Source organism: Carcharodon carcharias, chromosome 20 (assembly GCF_017639515.1).
Source record: "Carcharodon carcharias isolate sCarCar2 chromosome 20, sCarCar2.pri, whole genome shotgun sequence".
Classification (NCBI taxonomy): Eukaryota; Metazoa; Chordata; class Chondrichthyes; order Lamniformes; family Lamnidae; genus Carcharodon; species Carcharodon carcharias.
The window spans coordinates 72,506,699-72,528,088 of NC_054486.1; the positions used below are offsets into that span (position 1 = coordinate 72,506,699).

Consider the following 21,390-nt stretch of genomic DNA (forward strand, 5'->3'; position numbering starts at 1 on the left):
TCATGCATAGAGAAGATTAGAAAAACAGTTTTATCTCCAATTGTGGAAATGGTCATACTTGAAAATTAAATTCAGCAGCTGAGCAAGTAAATTGAGGCATCTTATCCAGAGAAAATTGGGCATGCATTGAAGAATTTGAACATCTTTCCTTGCTGCAAATTTAGTCAAGCTATAAATATCTTTGCGGTATGTATGAATATTCCCAGTACAAGTAAAAAAATCTGCATGCTCAGGTTCTATGTTATTCAGATAACCTACCTGACTCACAGACAATCGATCCTGGCTTCAACTCTAGCATCATGATGATCATAGAGATATCAGTGGAATAGAGGATTTGAGTCCGATGAGGAAGAGTCACGGTCCAGAGTTCTGGAGTTGGGTGTAGTATATATACCCAACCTCCTTTGCTGCATGTAACCTTTGACCCATACTTTTTCCCAATTAGATCAGCTGAGTGTTTGATAGCCCCATATTTTGTTTGCGTTGCGCCGCCTTGTTGAACTTTGATTGCAAACATTGAATCATGGCCCAGGAAGACGATGGCGGTGTCACCATTCTGAATGACATCTCTATACTCCACAAAACTCATTTCTGTGAATGGAATACAACGACTGTCACAACCTAGGAAAAAACAACAAAGCAGACAAGAATATCAGGGTAACATTTTTACATCAATAAGTTCAACATTTGTTTTTATTACCCCACTGTAGTAGGAGAGGTATAAATTTGCAGTTAAAGTTTTTATATGGATTCAGTAGAACGGGCACCCTTTACAACAACACAATTCATTTTTCCGATAGCTTAGTTTGTAAATGGGCAAGATTGAGTCATATGCTCTAAGAATGTCCCACAGTTATTTTTGATCTGCGTCATTATCCCATCTCATTCAGGGCCACAATGGAGCTTCTATAACTGGTCTTATTACCAGGCTGGGGGCAGGATGGATGGGAAAGCAGGATAGAAAGAGGAAGTTGGTGCTCTCCAGTATCCTGGTTAACATTTTTCCCTCAAGTAACATCACCAAAAAATTTGTTCTGAAATATCCAAATCAATCATTTCATTGTTGTTAATAGGAATGGAGTAGCCAGGAGGATCAGGTAATATGAAAGCAGGGTAAAAAGTCAAAAACCAAAAGCCAAGAACACTGAATGGTAACTTTAAACATTCCAAGCAGCGTTTATTACATACATATTTGGGGAAAAAAAGTGTTAAAGAAAGCATCGGTTCATTTCATCATGATATTGGTAATCTGGTATCCAGGGACAAAGAAAGGGAGTTAATAAGTAGTCTAAACACACCTATCTTTATTTAGAAAGAAGGACAGCTGACATTCTCAATCTCAGGAACAGCAATGGAAAATCTATGCAAATAAGAATGTAATTACATATTTAAGTGCTCTGAAAATAGGTAAACTACTGCTCACACAAATGTGTCTTAAAATATCAGGGAGTTGAGAGTTATGAGGAGCTGGCATGAAAGAAGAGTCAAGGCCTGGAGCAGATCAGCAATGATCTTACCGAATGGTGGGCAGGCTTGAGGGGCCGAATGGCCTACTCCTGCTTCTATTTCTTATGTTCTTAAAAGGAGAAAGGGACTGATGTTATTGATGGTCTAATATTTTGGTAAGTTTACCAAATTTGGAACATGTACTTAAAAATAAGAAAGTAATTAAACATACGCCAGAAAGAAAATCATTCAATGTTAAATTAATGGGAATTTGATCTATACACCTAATTTCACCACTCTCCCACACACACAGTTGATTAGCTCCCAATGCCAGATGGCAAGGCTCATATATGAGTTTGATACAAAATGGTGCTAGCACTAATGGAACCAGCAATTAGCCAACACCTCCCCAGAGAGGACACAGAGAAAAAAATGGCAAAAAAAAAATTGGGTGCTTAAATTTTCCTGAATGCTTTCAATATAGTTCTACATCAACAATTAAAGCTGAAGTAGACAAAAGGTTCTGAATTTATTAGAATGGCTTTAAATCAGGAAATTAATAGCCATTTGTTAAAACTTTTCAGGCTGAAACAAAATCTTTGATTGCAGAAGAGGCAAAAAGAATAGATTCTGAAAGATTTAGATCCTTAAAATAGGTATCAGGTACTATGGGCAGAAATTTTCGCTCGCCAGGCGGGCAAGCGCCCAACCAGCTCAAGCATGAAATGACGCTTGAGGGAGACGAAGGCACGCCCATTATTAACTAAGAGGCCAGATAAGTCCCTTGACACATCAATTGTTGCTTAATTTACTTAGCCTGCGCAAATTTTCAGCTGTCGCATTGGCAAAACGGGCAGGCCACAATTGCAAAAGCTCATCCACAGGCAGGATAAGAAGGGCCAGCAGCATTGTCAATATGAGTTGTGAGGAGTTTTGGAGATCGTGTGCTGCTGGTGGATTTTGTGAACTGGACAGCTTCATCTCGCTTCAGAGCTGCATTCTGAGCATTTCTAGGCTTCATTTCAGGACTCATTGGTGTCTTCCAGGCCCCTGGAGAATTCAGGCTATGTGGGCTCTTCCAGGTATCAGACAGCCTTCCATAACCCTGGTAATGGAGATTGTGGTCTCCGCTGGTGGCACCTCCTCTGACGGAGAAGAGAGGGGCAGAAGGGAGAGGAGGCCAGGTGTCCTGATGCAGCTTCCTGGGGAGTGACCTCTGGGAGTAGAGGCGCAGGCACAAGTGGGGCAGGGCCAGCTGGCAGTCGAAGGTGGAAGGGGCCACAGAAGACGGCACTATCCCGCTGCCAGGGTTTACAGACAGTGATGCAGCTACCTAAATATGTCCGAGGTGCAATGCCGAAGAAGGCTCTGTCTCTCAAGGGGGACAGTGACCTCCATTTGTCAGAGGGTCGGCCCTGAGATCAGCTCCGATTGTGTGGGTGGACACCCCATGCCAGTGGCTCTGAAGGTCACAGAGGCCCTCAACTTCTATGCCTTTGGCTCTTTCCAGGGCTCAGTGGGAGATGAGTGTGGAGTCTCCCAATCAGCTGCCTTTAGTTGTGTCAAACTGATGATGGAAGCTCTGTTCAGGTGTGCATTGACTTTCATTTATTACCATACAGACAAGGCCTGCCCGGCTGAGTGAGCCAGAGGCTTTGGAACGATTGCTGGGTCCCCCTACGTCCAGGGTGCAATCGACTGCACACGTGTGGCCATCAAGGCACCAGCAGGTGAGCCGGGTGCCTTCGTCAACAGGAAAGGATTCCACTCCACAAATGTGCAGATACTGTGAGATCACAAAATGCAGATTCTGCAACTCTGTGCAACGTACCCTGGCAGCTCCCATGACACTTACATCCTGAGACACTCCCAGGCGCCGAGGCTCATCAGTGCTCCAGCCCAACTGGATGGATGGCTGCTGGATGACAAGGGCTATCCCCACAAAAGGTAGCTCATGATGCCTCTCCACCACCCAAGAACAGAGGCCGTGCAGCGGTACAACAGGAGCCATGCCACCACAAGGGTGGTGGTGGAGAGAACCATAGGTCTTCTCAAGATGTGCTTCCGATGCCTGGACTGTTCAGGGGGCACACTGCAATATCCCTCAGAGCACGTGTCAATGATAGAGATTGCATACTGCGCTCTCCGAGATCTGGCACTGGCAAGGGTGGACCCAGTGGAGGAAGAGGATGTTGACACAGCTGCGCAGACCACAGATGATGAGTCCAGTAGTGAGTCCGAAGATGAGCACAGTGAGGAGAACGCTGAGGGCATGGACACTGACCTGGGTAACCTACAGGGAGGCAGTGACACCCGGGATGCTTTGATCCAATGCTCCTTCAGCTAGCCTACCAATAAGAACCACCATCGCATACCAGGGCTGCAGGCTCCATACTCGATCCCGGAGAGGACCATTTCCTTGGCTACCAACATACACTCTGCCTGTGCAATAAAGTTTCAGGAGACGCATGTCCATCATTACATAATGGCTTACCCTGCACCTACAGAACAAATGATGCATACGAGGCCAATAGCACAAAATAAGATCTCCCAATTGTGCATGTGAAACATATCTGAATGAACATAAGCTGGTGTTCTTTATCACACCATTAAAAAGTTAAAGCGAAATGGGGGTACAAAATATCACCCATCATCTTGTGCTTAAGGTGCTTTACATTAAAGTTTGCGGGTGCTACGTCTAGGTGCTCCCCCTTGCTGGCACCAGCATTGGAGACAGCCTGCTGACTCTGTCACCTTGTTGGCCTTGATGACCTTGGCGGTCATCCTCTGGTTGCTTTTGAATTGGCGCCGGGTTGCCATTGGACCCAGTGGACATCATGCCCCCACCCGTCTCTTCTCGGAGCTTCCCCAGCCGCCTTTCATCCTAGGCGGGCCTTAATTGGCCCACCAGCATGAAATTGCATTGCCATGCCGATTGCAGACGGTGGTTGGCTTCCCGATCGTCCCCGCCGAGCCCACACACCAAGGGCAAAATCCTGCCCAATGTGAATAATTGTAAGGTGATTTCTTTATTCAACAATACACATCCTGGAGTACTGTGAGCAGTTCTGGGCACCATACTATAGAAGGATATACTGGCCTTGGAGGGAGCACAGAGTCAGTTTAATCCAAGGATTAAGCTAGGAGGGGAGTTTAAATAAACTAGGGTTATATCCCGTGGAATTGAGAAGATTAATCAACATTTTCAAGCTATTAAGGGAACTGATAGTTTCTCCAATCTACACTATTTCTGCTTGTTGGGGAGTCCAGGTCTAGGGCTCTTGGTAGAGCCAGCTGATTGGAAGTGAAGTTAGGAAACACTGCTTCACACAAGGAGTGATAGAAGTTTGGAACTCTCTTCCACAAATGGAAATTGATCTTAGGTCAATAAAATTGTTAATTTTAAAACTGAGATTGCTTTTTTAGCCAAAGGCATTAATGAATATGCGATAAAGGTAGGAAATGTAGCTCGATTGTAGGTCAGCCATGAATGGAAGAACAGGGTTCGAAGGGCTAAGTGGTCTACTCCTGTTCTAATGTAAAATAATTAGAATGGGAGCAAGGTACCAAAAACAAATGGGACATGACTTACAGGGATTGTAGTGCACTGATGTTTTCTTTCACACTATTAGTTAGGAAAGCATTTGGAAAAACTATTTATCCTTCATAGTGTAAATCAGGTTTGCTTAGGCTCAGTTAAAAATGGCAAATGAGGTACCGATTAGCATCATCAGAGACTGAATAGAATTTAAAAGGTACCGCTTTTTGAGATGTTGGTTGGACTCCATTTAGGGAACTATATGTAGTCTGGTCACCTCGTAATAAAGATATTTTCATCCTTGAGAGTGTAGAGGGGAGCGTGAAAAACATCTTTGAAGTGAACTAGTTGACATCTTTATGATGAAGGGTATTGACATGACTGATTGAAGGGAATTATCCACTATAATGAAAGGTTTAAATATAGCATGGCATAAATTGTTAGCCAAGTGGTGTTACTGCTTTAGAGCAAGTTACCAAACAAGATCGGGGATTTTTTTAAACTGGAGTAGTGCCTGTCAGGTGGTGCCCTACACACCAACACACAAAAGCAGTGTCAGAATTTTTTCTCTATCATTTTCTCTTTCAGTGCCTGTTGACCTACTAGCACATTATTTCTGCTGTTGTGTATGTTTTTCGGCAGTGTTAGCACTATCTTCCTATACATTATCTTTTGGAAATTAGGAAGAGGATCTACACCTTGGAGCTGTCAATATTTGCAGCGGGACCTTCCACACAGAAAAGCTTGAAAAGCAGTGGGTAAGGCCACTGAAACACAGTACAAACTGGCAAAGAAACAGTTGATTGTGTTAATGGATAGTAAAGGGATGGAGTAACTTGGAAGCATTGGATAGGTTTGACCCGAGATCAAGTGACAGGTCTTTTTGGGTCCAGAAAAATTAATGGTTCTTATGATGAAAACAGTTCAATAGGCGGAATTGTTGAATAAAGAATAGGTAGCATCAGCTTAGTAGATGGGGAATTCTATGTCTATTATCTAAGGCTCAGACAGCTTAAGGATGAAGGCAAATGGGCAACAGCTGCAACAATGCTATTCTCCTGCATCTTTGACACCCAAAATTAATTGGCACTAGTTAGAAAAGATTGTTTGGAAAGATGTCAAAAGCACCACTATATAAGCAGGAAAATTAAACTGGTTTAGAATAGATCATTGATTTTTGTTGAATATTCAGTTGGGATGAAAATTTCAAAAAATAAATGCTTGCAAATATATTCATTAAATGGTCCAAAGGCAAAAACTGGTATTAACTGTAAAATAATCATAAAAATAAGTTGGAGACTTAACCATAGAATTAGCTTACAAAGTATTCTTGGTCTTGAATTTCCAAACTTTGTAAAATAGCTGATTTAAATATTTCCTGCCTGAAATATTGATGCATACCCCAAATCCCTGATCTGCACACAAAATGGTGCTGGAGACACAGGAATGAGCAAAATTAACATCTAGCAGGTCCATGTTTCGGGAAAAAGATATATGACTCAGCTGGTAGCGTTCTCACTTCAGAGTTAAATGCGTGGCTCAAAGATTGGTGTAGGAGAAATGGGTTTCAGTTCATGGGGCACTGACACCAGTACTGGTGGGTAGAAGGGAGCTGTTCTGGTGGGACAGCTTCACTTGAACCATGCTGGGACCAGTGTCCTGACGAATCAAATAACAAGGGCTGTAGGGAGGGCTTCAAACTAAATGAGGGGGGTGGGGGGGGGTGTTGTTTCTGGAAAGGTGATATGTAGGCTAACTAAGCAACAGGATATGGCAGCATTGCAGGGCAGTTATTTAAGTACTGACAACCAGCATGACAGGACAGGACAGTGTACAAACATAAAAAACAGCAGCAAATAGGGTCAAAGGGGGAAAAAATGGTAAAAAGGCAAAATTAATGGCTCTTTAATTAAATGCACATAGTATTTGTAACAAAATAAATGAATTAACGGCACAAATAGAAGTTAATGGGTATGATCTTATAGCCATTACAGAGACATGGTTACAAGATCATTAAAGCTGGGAACTAAATATTCAGGGGTATGTGACTTTTCGAAAGGATAGGCAGGAAAGAAAGGGTGATAGGGTAGCTTTGTTAATATGAGATGGAATAAGTATGATAGCAAGAAATGATCTGGGGTCAGAAGATGTAGAATCCACATGGGTGGAGGTAAGAAATAGCAAGGGGAAGAAGGCACTGGTGGGTGTAGTCTATAGACCCCCTAACAGTAGCTATTCCGTAGGGCAGAGAATAACCTGTAACTAGTAGAGTGCCACAGGGGTCAGTGCTGGGACCACAATTATTTACCATATATATTACAGACTTAGATGAGGGAAGTAAATGTACTATCACCAAGTTTGCGGATTTCATAAAAGTAGGTGGGAACGCGAGTGGTGAGGATGACACAAGGAGTCTACAAAGGGATACAGACAGCTTAAGTGAGTGGGTAAAAATTTTACAGCTGGAATATAATGTGGGAAAATGTGAGGTAATGCATTTTGGCAGGGAGAATAGAGGAGCTGAATATTATTTAAATGGAGAAAGACTGCAGAAAGCTATAGCACAGAGGGATTTGGGAGTCCTCATCCATGAATCCCAAAAAGCCAACATACCAAGTTCAGCAGGTAATAGGGAAGGCAAATGGAACGTTGGCCTTTATTTCAAAGGGGATGGAGTATAAAAATAGGGAAGTCTTGGTAAAACTATACAAGGCATTTGTTAGACCATATCTAGAATACTGTGAACAGTTTTGGCCCCCTTATCTAAGGAAAGATATACATGCATTGGAGGCAGTCCAGACAAGATTCACTAGGTTGATCCTGGGGATGCAGGGATTTTCTTATGAGGAGAGGTTGAGTATGTTGGGCCCTGTACTCAATGGAGTTGAAAAGAATGAGAGGTGAGCTTATTGAAACATTTAAGATGCTTAGGAGGCTTGATAGGGTAGGTGCTGAGAGGTTGTTCCCCTTTGTGCGAGAGTCTAGGACCAGAGGGCATAATCTCAGAATAAGGGGTCGCCCATTTAAGACAGAGATGAGGAGGAATTTCTTCTCTCAGAGGGTAGTCAATCTGTGGAATTATTTACCACAGATGGCTGGGTCGTTAAGTATATTCAAAGATGAGATAGACAGGATTTTAATGAGTAAGGGAATCAAGGGTTATGGGGAAAAGGCAGGAAAGTAGAGTTGAGAATTATCAGATCAGCCATGATCTCATTGAACAGTGGAGCAGACTCGATGGGCCAAATGACCTACTTTTGCTCCTACATCTTATGGGCTTACAGAAAGAAAGAACCTGAAGTCATATATTGCTTTTTAATGACCTTAGGATATCCCAAAATACTCCACAAAGTAATTTTAAGTGGTCACTATTGTAGGTAAAGCCTACATTTGCACATAGAAAGACCTCCAACAGCAGAAAGTTGAATAGTCTATTTTTTAAAATGAAGTTGTGTTTGTTGAACGATAAATGCTTGTCAGGATATCAGAAGAGCTCTCCTTCATCAAACAATGCCATAGGATCGCTTGCATCCACCTCAGCAGACAGATATGAACTCGGTTTAATGTTCATTCAAAAAAGGACACCTCCAAGAATACAACACTCCTTCAGTACAGTTCTCAAGTATCAGCTTACATTATGTGCTTAAGTCTCTGGAATGGGGTGGGTCCACAAACTTCTGACTGAGAGCAGAGAGTGCTAACACTGAGACCTACACCATGTACTCAAGAACCATTCCACAACTTGAGCAAATAATCTAGGGTGGCTAACATTCCAGTTCCGCACTAAGGTAATGTTGCCTTGTCTGAAGTACTGTATCAGTTGTTAAACTGAGGCCCACCTGAGGCACCTTAGATAGATGCAAAGGATCCCATGGTATTATTCACAAAGAGCAGGGAGTTCCTCACTGCCCTGACTAATGTTCTTCCTCAACTAAAACCAACAAAAATAATAATTTATTTAATTATTTGTTTATAGAACCTTTGATTTGGGTAATTGGTTGCCATGTCTGCCTACATAACAGTGTCTGCCCTTCAAAAAGTATTCATTGAATGTGAAGGGCTATGGGATGTACTGAAAACACAACAAAGGTGCTGCATGTTCTGCTTCTCTTTTCCTTCTAAAGTATCAAAAAGGGCGACAGATCACAAACCCTTTTAAATCAGTGGTTTTCAAAGTGGGTTCAAAGACCTTATTGGGAATCTGCAAATAGCTTATGAGTGGTTCACAAGCTTTCTGCCACTAAGATTACCAATGACTGCTTTCAGAAATGTCAATAAGTCGGGTAAGGCTCAAGCTGGGTGTATGCAACAATGGTTGGTAGTCTCCAGAGCAGAAGCTTGACAGGGCAAACCAAGCAATAAATGTATGAGCAGACAACACTCCAATTTCACTATTTGTGTTTTCATTTGAAGCCAATGTCCTGCTCCCCTCATTATTGGCACATTGATTGATGCTTCAAATGACTGAAGAATCAGGGAACCCAGGCTTAATAACCTTAAGTGACTTCAGAGAACCTCATGGTTCCCACTGACCCCACAAGAATCCGAAAATCCATTTCCATAATTATTCAGGGATCATAGGAACAGAAGTAGGCCAGTCAGCCTGTCTTGCCTGCTCCACCATTCAATTAGATCATGGCAGATCGATTACCTCAATGCCACTTTCCCACGTTATCGCCATATCCCTTGATTCCATTAGTCCCAAAAATCTATCGATTTCTGTCTTGAACCTGCTCAATGAGCTTCCACAGCACTCTGGGGTAGAGAATTCCATAGATTCACCATTCTCTGAGCGAAGAAATTCCTTCTCATCTCAGTCTTAATTGGCCTGCCCCTTATTCTGAGACTGTGCCCCTTGGTTCTAGACTCACCAACCAGGGGAAACATCCTTCCAACATCCACCTTGCAATGACCTGGAGAATTTTGTAAGTTTCAATGAGATCACCTCTCATTCTTCGAAACTCTAGAATGCAGGCCCAGTTTCCTTAATCTCTCAGGTCAGGCCTGATAGCAGAAACACAAAAAAAATCTACATGAAATACTTATTTTTTTTAAATGACACAGCCAACGTGGCAGCATGGATAATTTAATCTACATTAAATGTCCATCAGGAAGTGTGGGAAAACATTTTTGATCTGCCACAATTGCCTAACACAGCCAAGGCAGTAAATCTAGTCCTGTCAAAGTGCCAATCTGGCAATACTACAGCAACTCTAAATAAAAAGAGTGCAGACACACTGAATTATGCAGCTGAACAATTACAGAAGTTCTCAGATATCCTTGTCCTATTTAGGGTTGTTGATAATTAACTTGCTGCTCTCCTTGCTGGGGTACAGCTCCGGAGTTGCCAGGCACCTCCAGTGCTTTGCCCATGGCAATCTTAAAAACATATTTCAGTGCGGCAGGTTATTCTATCACTCAAGGATGGGGGAGGGGGGCGTGGGGGGGATGGAATTAAGAGTAGAATTATCACAACCAAGTCCACGCCTATCTTCAGTCAACATTGACACGCCCATGCTTCCAGGAAGAGGTCAATCGCGAGAGATTGTTGCTTTTCACTCATTAACCTAGAGTGTAATAAAACAAAACTAACACCCCTCCCTTTCCCACCTCTGCAGTAAAATAACTCGGGACAGGTTAGGAACTGAATTTATTACCTTTCATAATCTGTACGACTCAATACTCACTGTACAAACTAGATACACTGATGAACATTTTAATTCATTCTGGGAACTCCCAGCATTTCGACTGGGATGAGCAGTGGACTTTTCAGATTGAGGGAATTTATATAATCAAATGTTTTCCACTGAAATCATCCCAGGCCCATCCAATGGGCAACATGAGAAAAAGAAACACATTACAAGTGGAAGTTGGTGCCCTATTTTTCAAAGAGATACCAATTTTCTCAAATACAAAAATTATGTAAATACATTTATCATAATATGTGTAAGAACATAAGAACTTATGTTTTTATAATATTCACTTTCAATATAATGATTGTTGCTTTGGTGAACATGTTAACAATGAACTTCCTACTTCATTTTCTGCTGGATTGGAAACCAGAGCTGATTGAAGTGCTTTAATCAGCTTGAGAAGCTCTATTCCAGCATTACTGGAACATTCATTAAGACCATTAGTAGATAGACTGTGATGTAACTGCTGAATTATGGCAGCTGCTTTTGTCCCTGCAATTAAAAGATTTTCCCATGCATCCATATCTACTCTCTCAACCAATAGGACCTCCAGGACTAAATGGTTTATCAGTGTCCCACAATGCACTGAACACTAAATGGAGCATGAGGAATAGTTGGGATTTATGGTTCAGTGAGCTTAGTACTAAGAGAGAACTTTAACTGAAAGTCTTATAATGAAGACAGGATGGAGGTATGTTAACAGTTTTGTGGATTGTTTTTTAGGTGATGCAGAAACAATCAAGCACATCTTTAGACAAGTTTTTTTTCAACTGTTGGCTTTGAAAATTTCCCTAAATAACAAGTTTTACATTACTGTATACTATTTAAACAATTATCCTTGATAAATTAAAATAGCCTTTTCTCTAATTTTCAGATTGTTCATCTAAATTCTACGTATTGCCATCTCACCTAAACCTTTGAGCTATTTATCAATTAGCAAGGCTAGATATTAAAGCTGTAGTGACAAAAGAGAAAATGTATGCACCACCTTTAGAAAAGCCAGTTGTTTTTGTATACCATACAGAATACCATAAGGAGTCATATTAAATATAACTTTTGGTTTAAATATATTGAAGTATAGGTTTTGGCAGAATTCTTAGCCTATCATATTATACAATACCCACCTTCTGTATTCTTCCAGATCAGGAAGAAAAAAACCCAAGAAATGTTATGAAGTCATCAAATATACCTTCAAATGACAAACTCAACGATTACACACACACACAGCAGCAGCTAATGACAAGCTGAGAAATAAGCTATACTATACATAAAGGCAACTGATTCAAACGATTTTATGTTGATTGCATAAAGACACCCTTTCCACCTGTGTGATCTCAGTTTAACGAGCAGCTTTTTCTTTTAAAAAAAGTATTGTATTTGGCCCTAAATACCGCAATTGTAGGATTTGAAAACATTTTTATAACCATATTGACAATTCATTGAGAAAGAAAGACTCTATGAGAAGGATGCACCATTCCTTGGCTAACTAAGGAAGTTAAGGATCAGATTGAAAGAGAACACGTACAATATTATGAAGGTTAGTGGTAGGTCAGAAAATCGGACAAATTTTAGAAACCAGCTAAGAATGACAAAACAAAAGAGAAATTAAAGTATGATAGGAAGCTAGCTAGAAATATAAAGGCAGACAGTACAAGTTTCTACAAATATATAAAAAGGAAAAGAGTAGCTAAAGTGAGCATTTGTCCCTTGGAGGCTGAGACTGGGGAATTAATAATGAGAAACAAGGAAAAGGCATTGAACAGGTATTTTGTAAGAGCCTTCACTGTAGAAGACACAAAAAGCATTCCAAGAATAGTTGAAAATCAAGAGGAAAAGAAAAGGAAGGAACTTAGAACAATCACGATCATTAGGCAAAAGGTACTGGGAAACTATTGGGATGAAAGATTGACAAGTCTCCTGGACCTGATGGCCTGCATCCTATGGTTTTAAAGGAGCAGCTGCAAAGATAGTGGATACATTAGTTGTAATCTTCGAAAATTCCCGAGATTGTAGAAAGGTCCCAGTGAAAAAGCCCATGCATAACAACCCTACTGAAAAAAGGAGACAGAGAGCATGAAACTATAGGCCAGTTAGCCTAACATCTGTCACAGGTAAAATACTTGAATCCATTATTAAGGAGGTAACAGCAGGCATTTAGAAAATCATAATAGAGCAGGCAGAGTCAACATAGTTTTGTGAAAGGGAAATTGTGTTTGACTAATTTATTAGAGTTCTTTGAAGAAGTAACAAGCAGGATGAATATTGGGGAACCAGTATCTATGGTGTATTTGGATTTCCAAATACATTTGATAAGGTGTCTTATAAAAGGTTACCACACAAGATTAGAGTTCATGGTATTGGGGTAACAGATTAGAATGGATAAAAGTTTGGTTAGCTAACAGGAAGCAACAAGTCGGGCTAAATGGATCATTTTCAGGTTGGCAAAGTGTAGCTAGTGGAACGCCACAGGGTTCAGGGCTGGAGCCTCAACTATGTACAATCTATGTCAATGACTTGGATGAAGAGACCGAGTTTATGGCAGCTAGATAGGAAAGCAAGTTGTGAAGGGGGCACATAGTCTGTGAGGGGGTACAGATCGGTTAAGTGAGTGGGCAAAAAAATCTGGCAGATGGAGAATATAGGAAAATGTAAACTTGTCCACTTTGGCATAAAGAATAGAAAAGCAGAATATTATTCAAATGGAGAGACTGCAGAAATCTGGTACAAATGGATCAGGGTGTCCTGGTATATGAAACACAAAAAGCTAGCATACGGGTACAGCAAGTGATTTGGAAGGCAAATGGAATGTTGGCCTTTATTACAAGGGGACTGGAGTATAAAATTAGGGAAGTGTTGCTCCAGCAGTTTAGGAATTTAGTATGACTGCATCTGAGGTACCATGTACAGCTTTGGTCTTTTTACATAGGGAGGAATATACTTGCATTTGAAGCAGTTCAAAGAAGGTTCACTTGGTTTATTCCTGGAATGAATGGGTTGTCTTATGAGGGAAGGTTGAGCAGGCTAGACCGATGCTCATTGGAGTTTTGAAGAATGAGAGGTGACCAGATTGAAACATATAAAAGATTCTGAGGGGCCTTGACAGGGTGGATGCTGAGAGGATTTTTCCCCTTGTGGGGGAGTCTAGAACCAGGGGGCAGTTTATAAATAAGGGGCCTCCCATTTAAGGCAGAGATAAGGAGGATTTTTTTTCTCTCAAGAGGTTTGTTAGACTTTGAAATTCTCTTCCCCAGAAAGCGGTGGGGAGCCTAAAAGGCAATGCCAAGAGCATACAGAACTGCAGTAGAGGCATCTGATACCAATGTAGAATAAGTACATAGCAACTGACTTCTTAGTACAATTAACTAGTTGTATGAAATGCGCTCTGTAAAGAAGAACGCTTGCTGTTTGTGAAAATATGTTGTTGAACTATAATAAATGGGTCATACCCTGTGTGATGCTACCTATTTTTAAACCCTAAATCCTCAGTGTTCCACTGCTGGGAACAGTTCCACTTATGGAAACACTTCCAGGAAGGAAATAATCTTGTTTGGATCAATATTCCACATGCATATTACACAGTGTAATGTTTGCACATTGCAGTAAGTTTTTTTGAAGCTAGCTCTGTATTGCTACTTTCTTTTAATGGGAAAGTAATCAATCAGAAATACATTCATTACACAAAACATGCACAGTTTACAAAGAGACCCCAGTTCAAAAATTCAATTTCATGTGCAACAGTTTCAAAAGGAAACCTTATTTCAACCAACGTTATGAGGTTACATCATGCTGTATTAGACCAGCAAGAAGTTACCCCTCACTTTTTCCAACAGCCACAGCTTTAATAAATAATCACTGCTATTGGCGCACAGAACCGTATTATCTCTTTCATCTGGACAAACTTTAACATGCCTAGATTTGGCCAAAAATCACACAAACCTTTAAGAATAATTGTTGTATAAGATTCATTGGAAAAGTATTGTTATTCATTCAAATACTAGAAATCTTCACTTCTTAGTCTTCATTTAATACAAGACTGCTAATGGCTAATTAATTAGTGAGCAATCCAATTAGTGGTCAGTAACCATTTTGTCCAATAAAACTCCAATTTTAAACACCTGAATCTGATAAAGCAATTCGTTATTTACTCTCACTTATTCTCCTCAACTATATTTAAATATATTTTATACAACAATTTTGAATGCTTGTGAAGTGCAATTCTAACCTAACCACTGGGAAATAGTCAGGGGCTGAGTATTCGCAGGTGAGTAACTTACCTGCTGACTCCCCAAAGTCTCTCCATGACCTACAAAGCACAGGTCAGGAATGTGATGCAATACTCCATCTGCATGAATTACTGCAGAGCCACCACCACTTAAAGCACAATACTGGCCAAGATAAAGCAGTCCACTTGGTCAGCACCCCCCATCCAATAGCTTAAACACCAACGTTACCATCACTAATGTACCACAGATGCAGTATGTATTATCTACAAGATGCATTGCAGCAACTTACCAAGGCTTCCTCAGCAGCACCTTGCATATCTATAACCTCCACCACCTGGAAGGTAAAGGCCAGAAGATGGAGGGGAACACAATCGCCTAAAAGTCACATGCCATCCTGACTTGAGCATATGTTCTCATTACTTTGTTATCATTGTGTCAAAATTCTGGAACTTCCAACTCAACAGTATCGTGGGAGCAACTTTACCACATGGACTACAGCTACTGAAGAAGGTCCAGCACTACTACCTCAAAAGCAACTAGGAATTGTCAATGACACCCACACCCTGAGAACTATTGTTTTAGAAATCAGAGTTACATGATTACAGCAGGTTTAGATAAGGCAGACAAACAAAAGCTGTTCCCATTAGCTGATGGTATAAGAACCGGGAGTCACAGATTTAAGGTTCTATGCAAGAGATACTGGGGGGATGTGAGGAAGAACTTCCTTTTGCACAGCAAGTAGAAATGATTTGAAACTTATTGCGAGAGTGGCGGAAGTGGAGACAATCAATGATTTCAAAAGGAAATTGGATGAGCACTTGAGGGAAATAAACTTGCAGAGCTCCCTGGATAGAGCAGGGGAATAGGCCTGACCTGGATTGCTCTACTGAGATCCGGAATGGACTCAATGAATCAAAGTCCTCCTTGTGTCCCATAATGACACAACTTTGTCTCCTGCGTTACAATACAGAATTACACAGATTATTTTCATTATCTTCCAACTCATACCAAATGTGTAAATGAGGTTAGAGTATAAAGAGACAAACACTTTTATGGTAGGATATTATATTGTGAAACACCTTACCATGGATTGTAAGTCTTTGTCACATTCTATTTTAATTTTTAGACTCTACAGAATATCCTCAGGTACAAGGCATGCAAAGCAAGCTGTTCACAAATCTGCATTAAAGGAACAGTGAGCGTTTAGTGAATGTGTAAATTTAAATTTCTAAAGTGACTAAAACTGGATCCTAGATGAGGGAGTGGGGCAAAGCAATGGCCTTGTAGGCCAGTGAATGCTAAAAGCTGGAAGTCAGTGGAGTGCTTAATTCTAAAGTCACATTTATCCAGATGATTATAAAAGGAAAGATTCAAGGCATGAGAGCAAATAAAAAACACAGCTAAAAATCATAAACCAAATAATAGCTATACAGAAAACAGCAGCATATAAGAGACAAATAATTTCACAAGTGATTTCAAATGAAATAAGTTGAAACAACTAGTGCAAAGGCTGCAAGGCTGATGAATGGTGTGACGATTTAGCAATAAGCACCAAGCATGCATTTTATACTTCAAATCCAGTTAACATGAGAAGTGCAATGGCACTGATTCATAGACAGCTAAGCAAAAACTCATTAAGTTTTGATATTTTATGCTAAACTTTGTAAGTCTATCATTGAGGTGACTGTTCATTTTAAAATGAGTATATCTTGGGAAAAGATATCTCATCATTAAACATGTGCATATGATGCACTTGGACAGAATAATAGTATTGAAGATGTTGTATCTGACAGGCAGAACCCAAAACAATATACCAATTAATAGCTACATAAACTCATGAAAAGTTGATTTTCTCTTGTAAAATCACCTACAGTTGAGAACTGCATGATACATCCCAAGTTACTAAACAATTCACCTCCAAAATCAAATCCAATTCAAGCTGAAGAGACAAAATTTTCCACACGCTTTGATCGTAAGGTTCTTAGGTGAACTGAGCTTAAACAGCTTCATTCCAGTTTCTCATGAAAAAAATGCCTCAATTTGGCACTAAATTGCCAAAGAAAATGACTCTCTTACTCAAAGGAGGAACTCGGAGGGTTTGTGGTTAAACTACCAAAGTAGAAAGAACATTGTTCTGCTTTTGGCCGTGTTGTGTCTGACCAGGGACTTCCTGACACTAAATCAAATTGAGAATTCCATTCTACAGCATTTTTTGAACAGCACATGAATTTGCAACAACATGAGATAGGAATGCAGAGTTTATCAATAATTTCTAAACTGATAGACAGTCTGGCTTGAACGTAGTAGAAATTAAATTGCTTCCCATGCATTGCTGCCTTTGTTCTAAGGTGATAGAGGTCATGGTTTGGAAGGTGCTGTCAAAGGAAACACTGCAAGTTGTTGCAGTGCATTTTGCAGATAGTACATTCTGCAACCAATGTGTTCTAGTGCTGGAGGGAATGAATGCATAAGGTGGTGGATCAAGTGGGCTGCTGTGTCTTGGATTGTGTTGAGCTTCTTGAATGTTGTTGATCTACACTCATTCAGGCAAGTAGAGAGTATTCCATCACACTCCCGACTTGTCTCATAGATGGTGGACATGCTTTGGAGAGTCAGGTGAGTTACTCGCTGCAGACTTCCCAGTTCCTGACCTGCTCTTGGAGCCACAGTATTTATATGGCTGATCGAGTTAAGTTTCTGGTCAATGCTAACCCCCCATGATGTTGATGGTGGGGGAATTCAGCACTAGTAATGCTGTTGAAATATCATGGGGCAATGGTTAGATTATATTTTGTTGGAGATGGTCATTGCCTGTCACTTGCGTGCACGAATGTTGTTTTCCACATATCAGCTCAAGCCTGAATATTGTCCAGGTCTTGCTGAATGTAGGCACGGACTGCTTCAGGATCTGAGGTACCGAACACTGAAATCATCAGGCAACATCCTCACCTCTGACGTCATGATGGAGGGAAGTAGTTGAAAATGGTCAGGTTAGGACACTACCCCGAGGAACTCCTGCTGTGATGTTCTGAATCTAAGGTAATTGGCCTCCAACAACCGCAACTATCTTCTTATATTTTAGATATTATTCCAACCAGTGAGAATTTTCCCCGATTCCCCTTGACTTCAATTTTGCTAGTGCTCTTTAATGCCACACTCTGGCGAATGCTACATTGATGGCAAGGGCAGTCACCCTCACTCACTTCTTGAGTTCAGCTCTTTTGTCTATATTTGGACTAAGGCTGTGATGAGACCTAGAGCCGAGTGGTCCTGGCACAACCCAAACTGAGCTTTGATGAGCAGGTTCTTGTGGATTAAGTGTTACTTGATAGCACTGTCAATGACATCTTCCTAGAGGTGAAAGTAAGCCAGTACTGTCTGGTATGGCATACTGGTAAGAAAGTTGCTGAAGCATTCAGTACAAATGGGTAAAATAGACTAAGTTTAACTGTATTAATAACAGAAAATCAGATTTATCGCTTGAATGAGATATATTTTACATTCTCTAGAAACAAAATGCTCCCCTTCAGTTTTAACTTCTTGTCAGGTAGAAGGCGGTCATGTGATTCGAAACGTTAGCTTTTGAGTGCCATAGTAACTGCTTGCTTCTTATTGGTTAAGTCTGTCGTGTCAGGTGCGCAATTTATAGTGGGAAAAAAATGCCACCTAAGCAAATACAAGTTCAACAGACCCTAATGGGTACGTTTAAACGTAAAAGTGAGGAAATGGGGGATTGTCAGTCAAAAAGAACAGCAACAAATGAAGAAGCTGAAGGTCATCCACAGGGTAAAAACACTGACACTTTTACACCTTTGTCATGTGAACCATCACAAAGAGAGGAGACAAATGAAACTGCTGAGTTGCTGGGTAAGCAAACTGAGACTCAACCATACCCTGCTGTGTGGTCAAAAATGTAATTTGAGTTCAAAAATAACTACTGACTTTTTGCTTCTGGTGGTAAACCTAGGTGCACAGTATGTCATGACATTTCCGATTTGAAATTGCACCCTGCAGGAGGGGTTAACATCTCTCTAAACTGGGCCTCTTGTGAAATATCCTTGTATGGAAAGAATAAAGAGACAGAACAGTCCTCCCTTTGCAAGAAAAAAGAAACCTGCAGCTCACATGAAGGCTGAAAATATTCAAGCCATGGTTAAAAAAGAAACTCTTCTTAGTCTGAATGCTAAAAGTGAAGAAGCGGCATTTGAAAGTACTGTTCATATATTCTGTACAGTTTACTACATTTTCAAAACAAATCGACTACTCAGTGACCACAAGAGCCTGTGACCTACAGCAAATCAACAGAATTGAAATGGAGGGTTTGTTGCATAGTAGACCAGTTTGTGTAGACATAATCAACCATATGTCCACTGAAATGAAAAAGAAAATTGTCAACAAAATCATCGACAATAAGTCAAAAATTACTGTACTTGTTGATTTATTATTCTCGCTGGAAATTCAACTCTCATAATTTTTTTGCAAGTCAGGATAGATGGAATTGAGGCCAGTTATGTTCCCTCTGGATTTGATTAAGCTGCAAAGTGCAACAGCAGAAGCCATTAAAGGGGAAATTTTAAAATGCTTGCTGTATTGTGGCTTCACTAAAGAACTATTATTCGAAGTGTTGATCTGTTTTTGTAGTGATGGCGCAAATGTGATATTAAGAGTCAAAGCTGGTGCTGGAAAACTACTACAAATGGACTTTTCTAACGTGATATTATAGCAATGCCTCAACCATAGACTGGAATTTGCTGTTGATGAAGCTTTAGCAGTCACTGGAGGTACAAATGACTAAGACTTTTTTAAACACGGTATATCTGTTGTATAGTCAATCACTAAAAAACTCTCGTGAACCGAGTGCTCATGCCAATGAATTATGCATTGCACTTCAAAAAAAATCTACAAAGTATTCAATTTAAGGTGAATGGCGTCAACGTGGAGAACAGTTAGTGCAGTCTAACAAACTTACCCTGCTTTGGCAAAACACTGAGGAGGCCTCACAAGACCGGTCGAGAGACAGAAGGGAATGTGTTAAATTTCAAGACTACCCTCAAAGCTGTGTTCTGTAAATTTGATCAGAAACCTTTCTTTAATGCTGGATGTGCTGACATAACTGAAAAACTTGTCTGAGATGTTACAAAAACGAAAAATGACCATTCCAAAAGCAGACAACCTAATGAAAATAAAGAAACACCAAACCAAATGGCGCTGGAAAAAGCCCCAGAATCAACTCGCCTCAATTCATTCAAGCAGTCGTTGACAACATAAGGTCAAAACTATTCACAACTGTCTCAAACAAATACGATCAAAGCACATACGAAGAAAGGGCTTCTGATTAAAATAACTTAATTAACAATTTGTCAGTTTTGAATCCTGACAAATGGTAAGAGGGTCCAGAGAATCCCTACTTTGAAGAAAAGGAAATGAGAGCATTGATTCTCAATTGATCAGTAGGAAACATACTTGGGATTTGTGGAATTCAAGATTTTCTGGAGGAAAACTTTGAAAACTTAAAAAAATGTCCTTACAGCAGACACCCTTGCTGCAAGCAACACTGACTGCGAAAGGGGATTCAGTGCAATGAATAACATCACTACAGTGAAATGGACCACACTTACCACTCGTCAAGTAGTGGACTTGCTCTTCATTTCATGTGTGGGACTCCTTCAGTGGAATCCCATGCCATATGTGAAACTGTGGCTTGGAAAAGGCTGATATGCAGCACATTCATCCCAAGGCATGGCAAGAGAAGAACAGGGAGAGCAATGAGATCGGCTGTAGGGACCAAGGCAGGAGTTGCTATAAGGTTAGTTCAGGCTTTTATTCCAATATTAAAGTTTTATTCTAGAGTATTGGTAGTGGCATTGAGTATCAAAGTCTTGCAAAGGGATCCATGAAGTTTTGCCTAGGAGTGGAGGTGGGAAACAGGGATTGCAATACGGCCACACCAGTGGGAAAGTTAAGTTACTTTCATTCCTGCATCTTCTATGATTATATTGATGATTGACAGTAGACTGATGGGATGGTAATTGTCCAGATTGGATGTGTCTTACTTTCTTGTGGAGATGTCAGGATGATGTGTGATTTGGAGGTCAATTTTTCACATTACTGGGTAGATCCCAATGCCGTAGCTGCACTGAAATAACTTGGCTAGGGGCACAGCTGTATCTGGAGCACATGTCGTCAGTATTAAAGCTGGGTTGTTGTCAAGGCTCATTGTTGTATACACAGTCTCCAACCATTATATCACATGCAGTGGACTGAATTGGCTGAAGACTAGGATCTCTGATACTTGGGACATGAGAAATGCACTATCCTCTTGACACTTCTGGATGAAGATAGTTGCAAATTCTTCAGGCTTATCTTTTACATTGACATGCTGGGCTCCCAATCATTGAGGATGGTGATCTTTGTGGAGCCTCCTCCTCTAGTTAATTTACCACCACCATTCATGAGTGTGTGTGGCAGGACTGCAGAGCTTTGATCTGAT

The 21,390-nt window shown here is 40.6% G+C and overlaps 1 protein-coding gene across 4 annotated transcripts in view; it reads right to left on the minus strand.

Annotated features, from left to right (window-relative positions):
* The window catches only part of trmt61a (tRNA methyltransferase 61A), a 55,380-nt gene that overhangs the window by 33,374 nt on the left and 616 nt on the right, over positions 1–21,390 (minus strand). For 2 of the 4 annotated variants that reach the window (XM_041214471.1, XM_041214473.1), the window contains exon 2: positions 259–621. In XM_041214471.1, coding sequence (XP_041070405.1) covers positions 259–589 — 331 coding nt within the window. In that variant the 5' untranslated portion in view covers positions 590–621. Of the gene's footprint in view, positions 1–258; positions 622–19,869; positions 19,957–20,518; positions 21,299–21,390 lie in introns of those variants that run through there. The other 2 variants (XM_041214472.1, XM_041214470.1) reach the window with 2 other exon arrangements.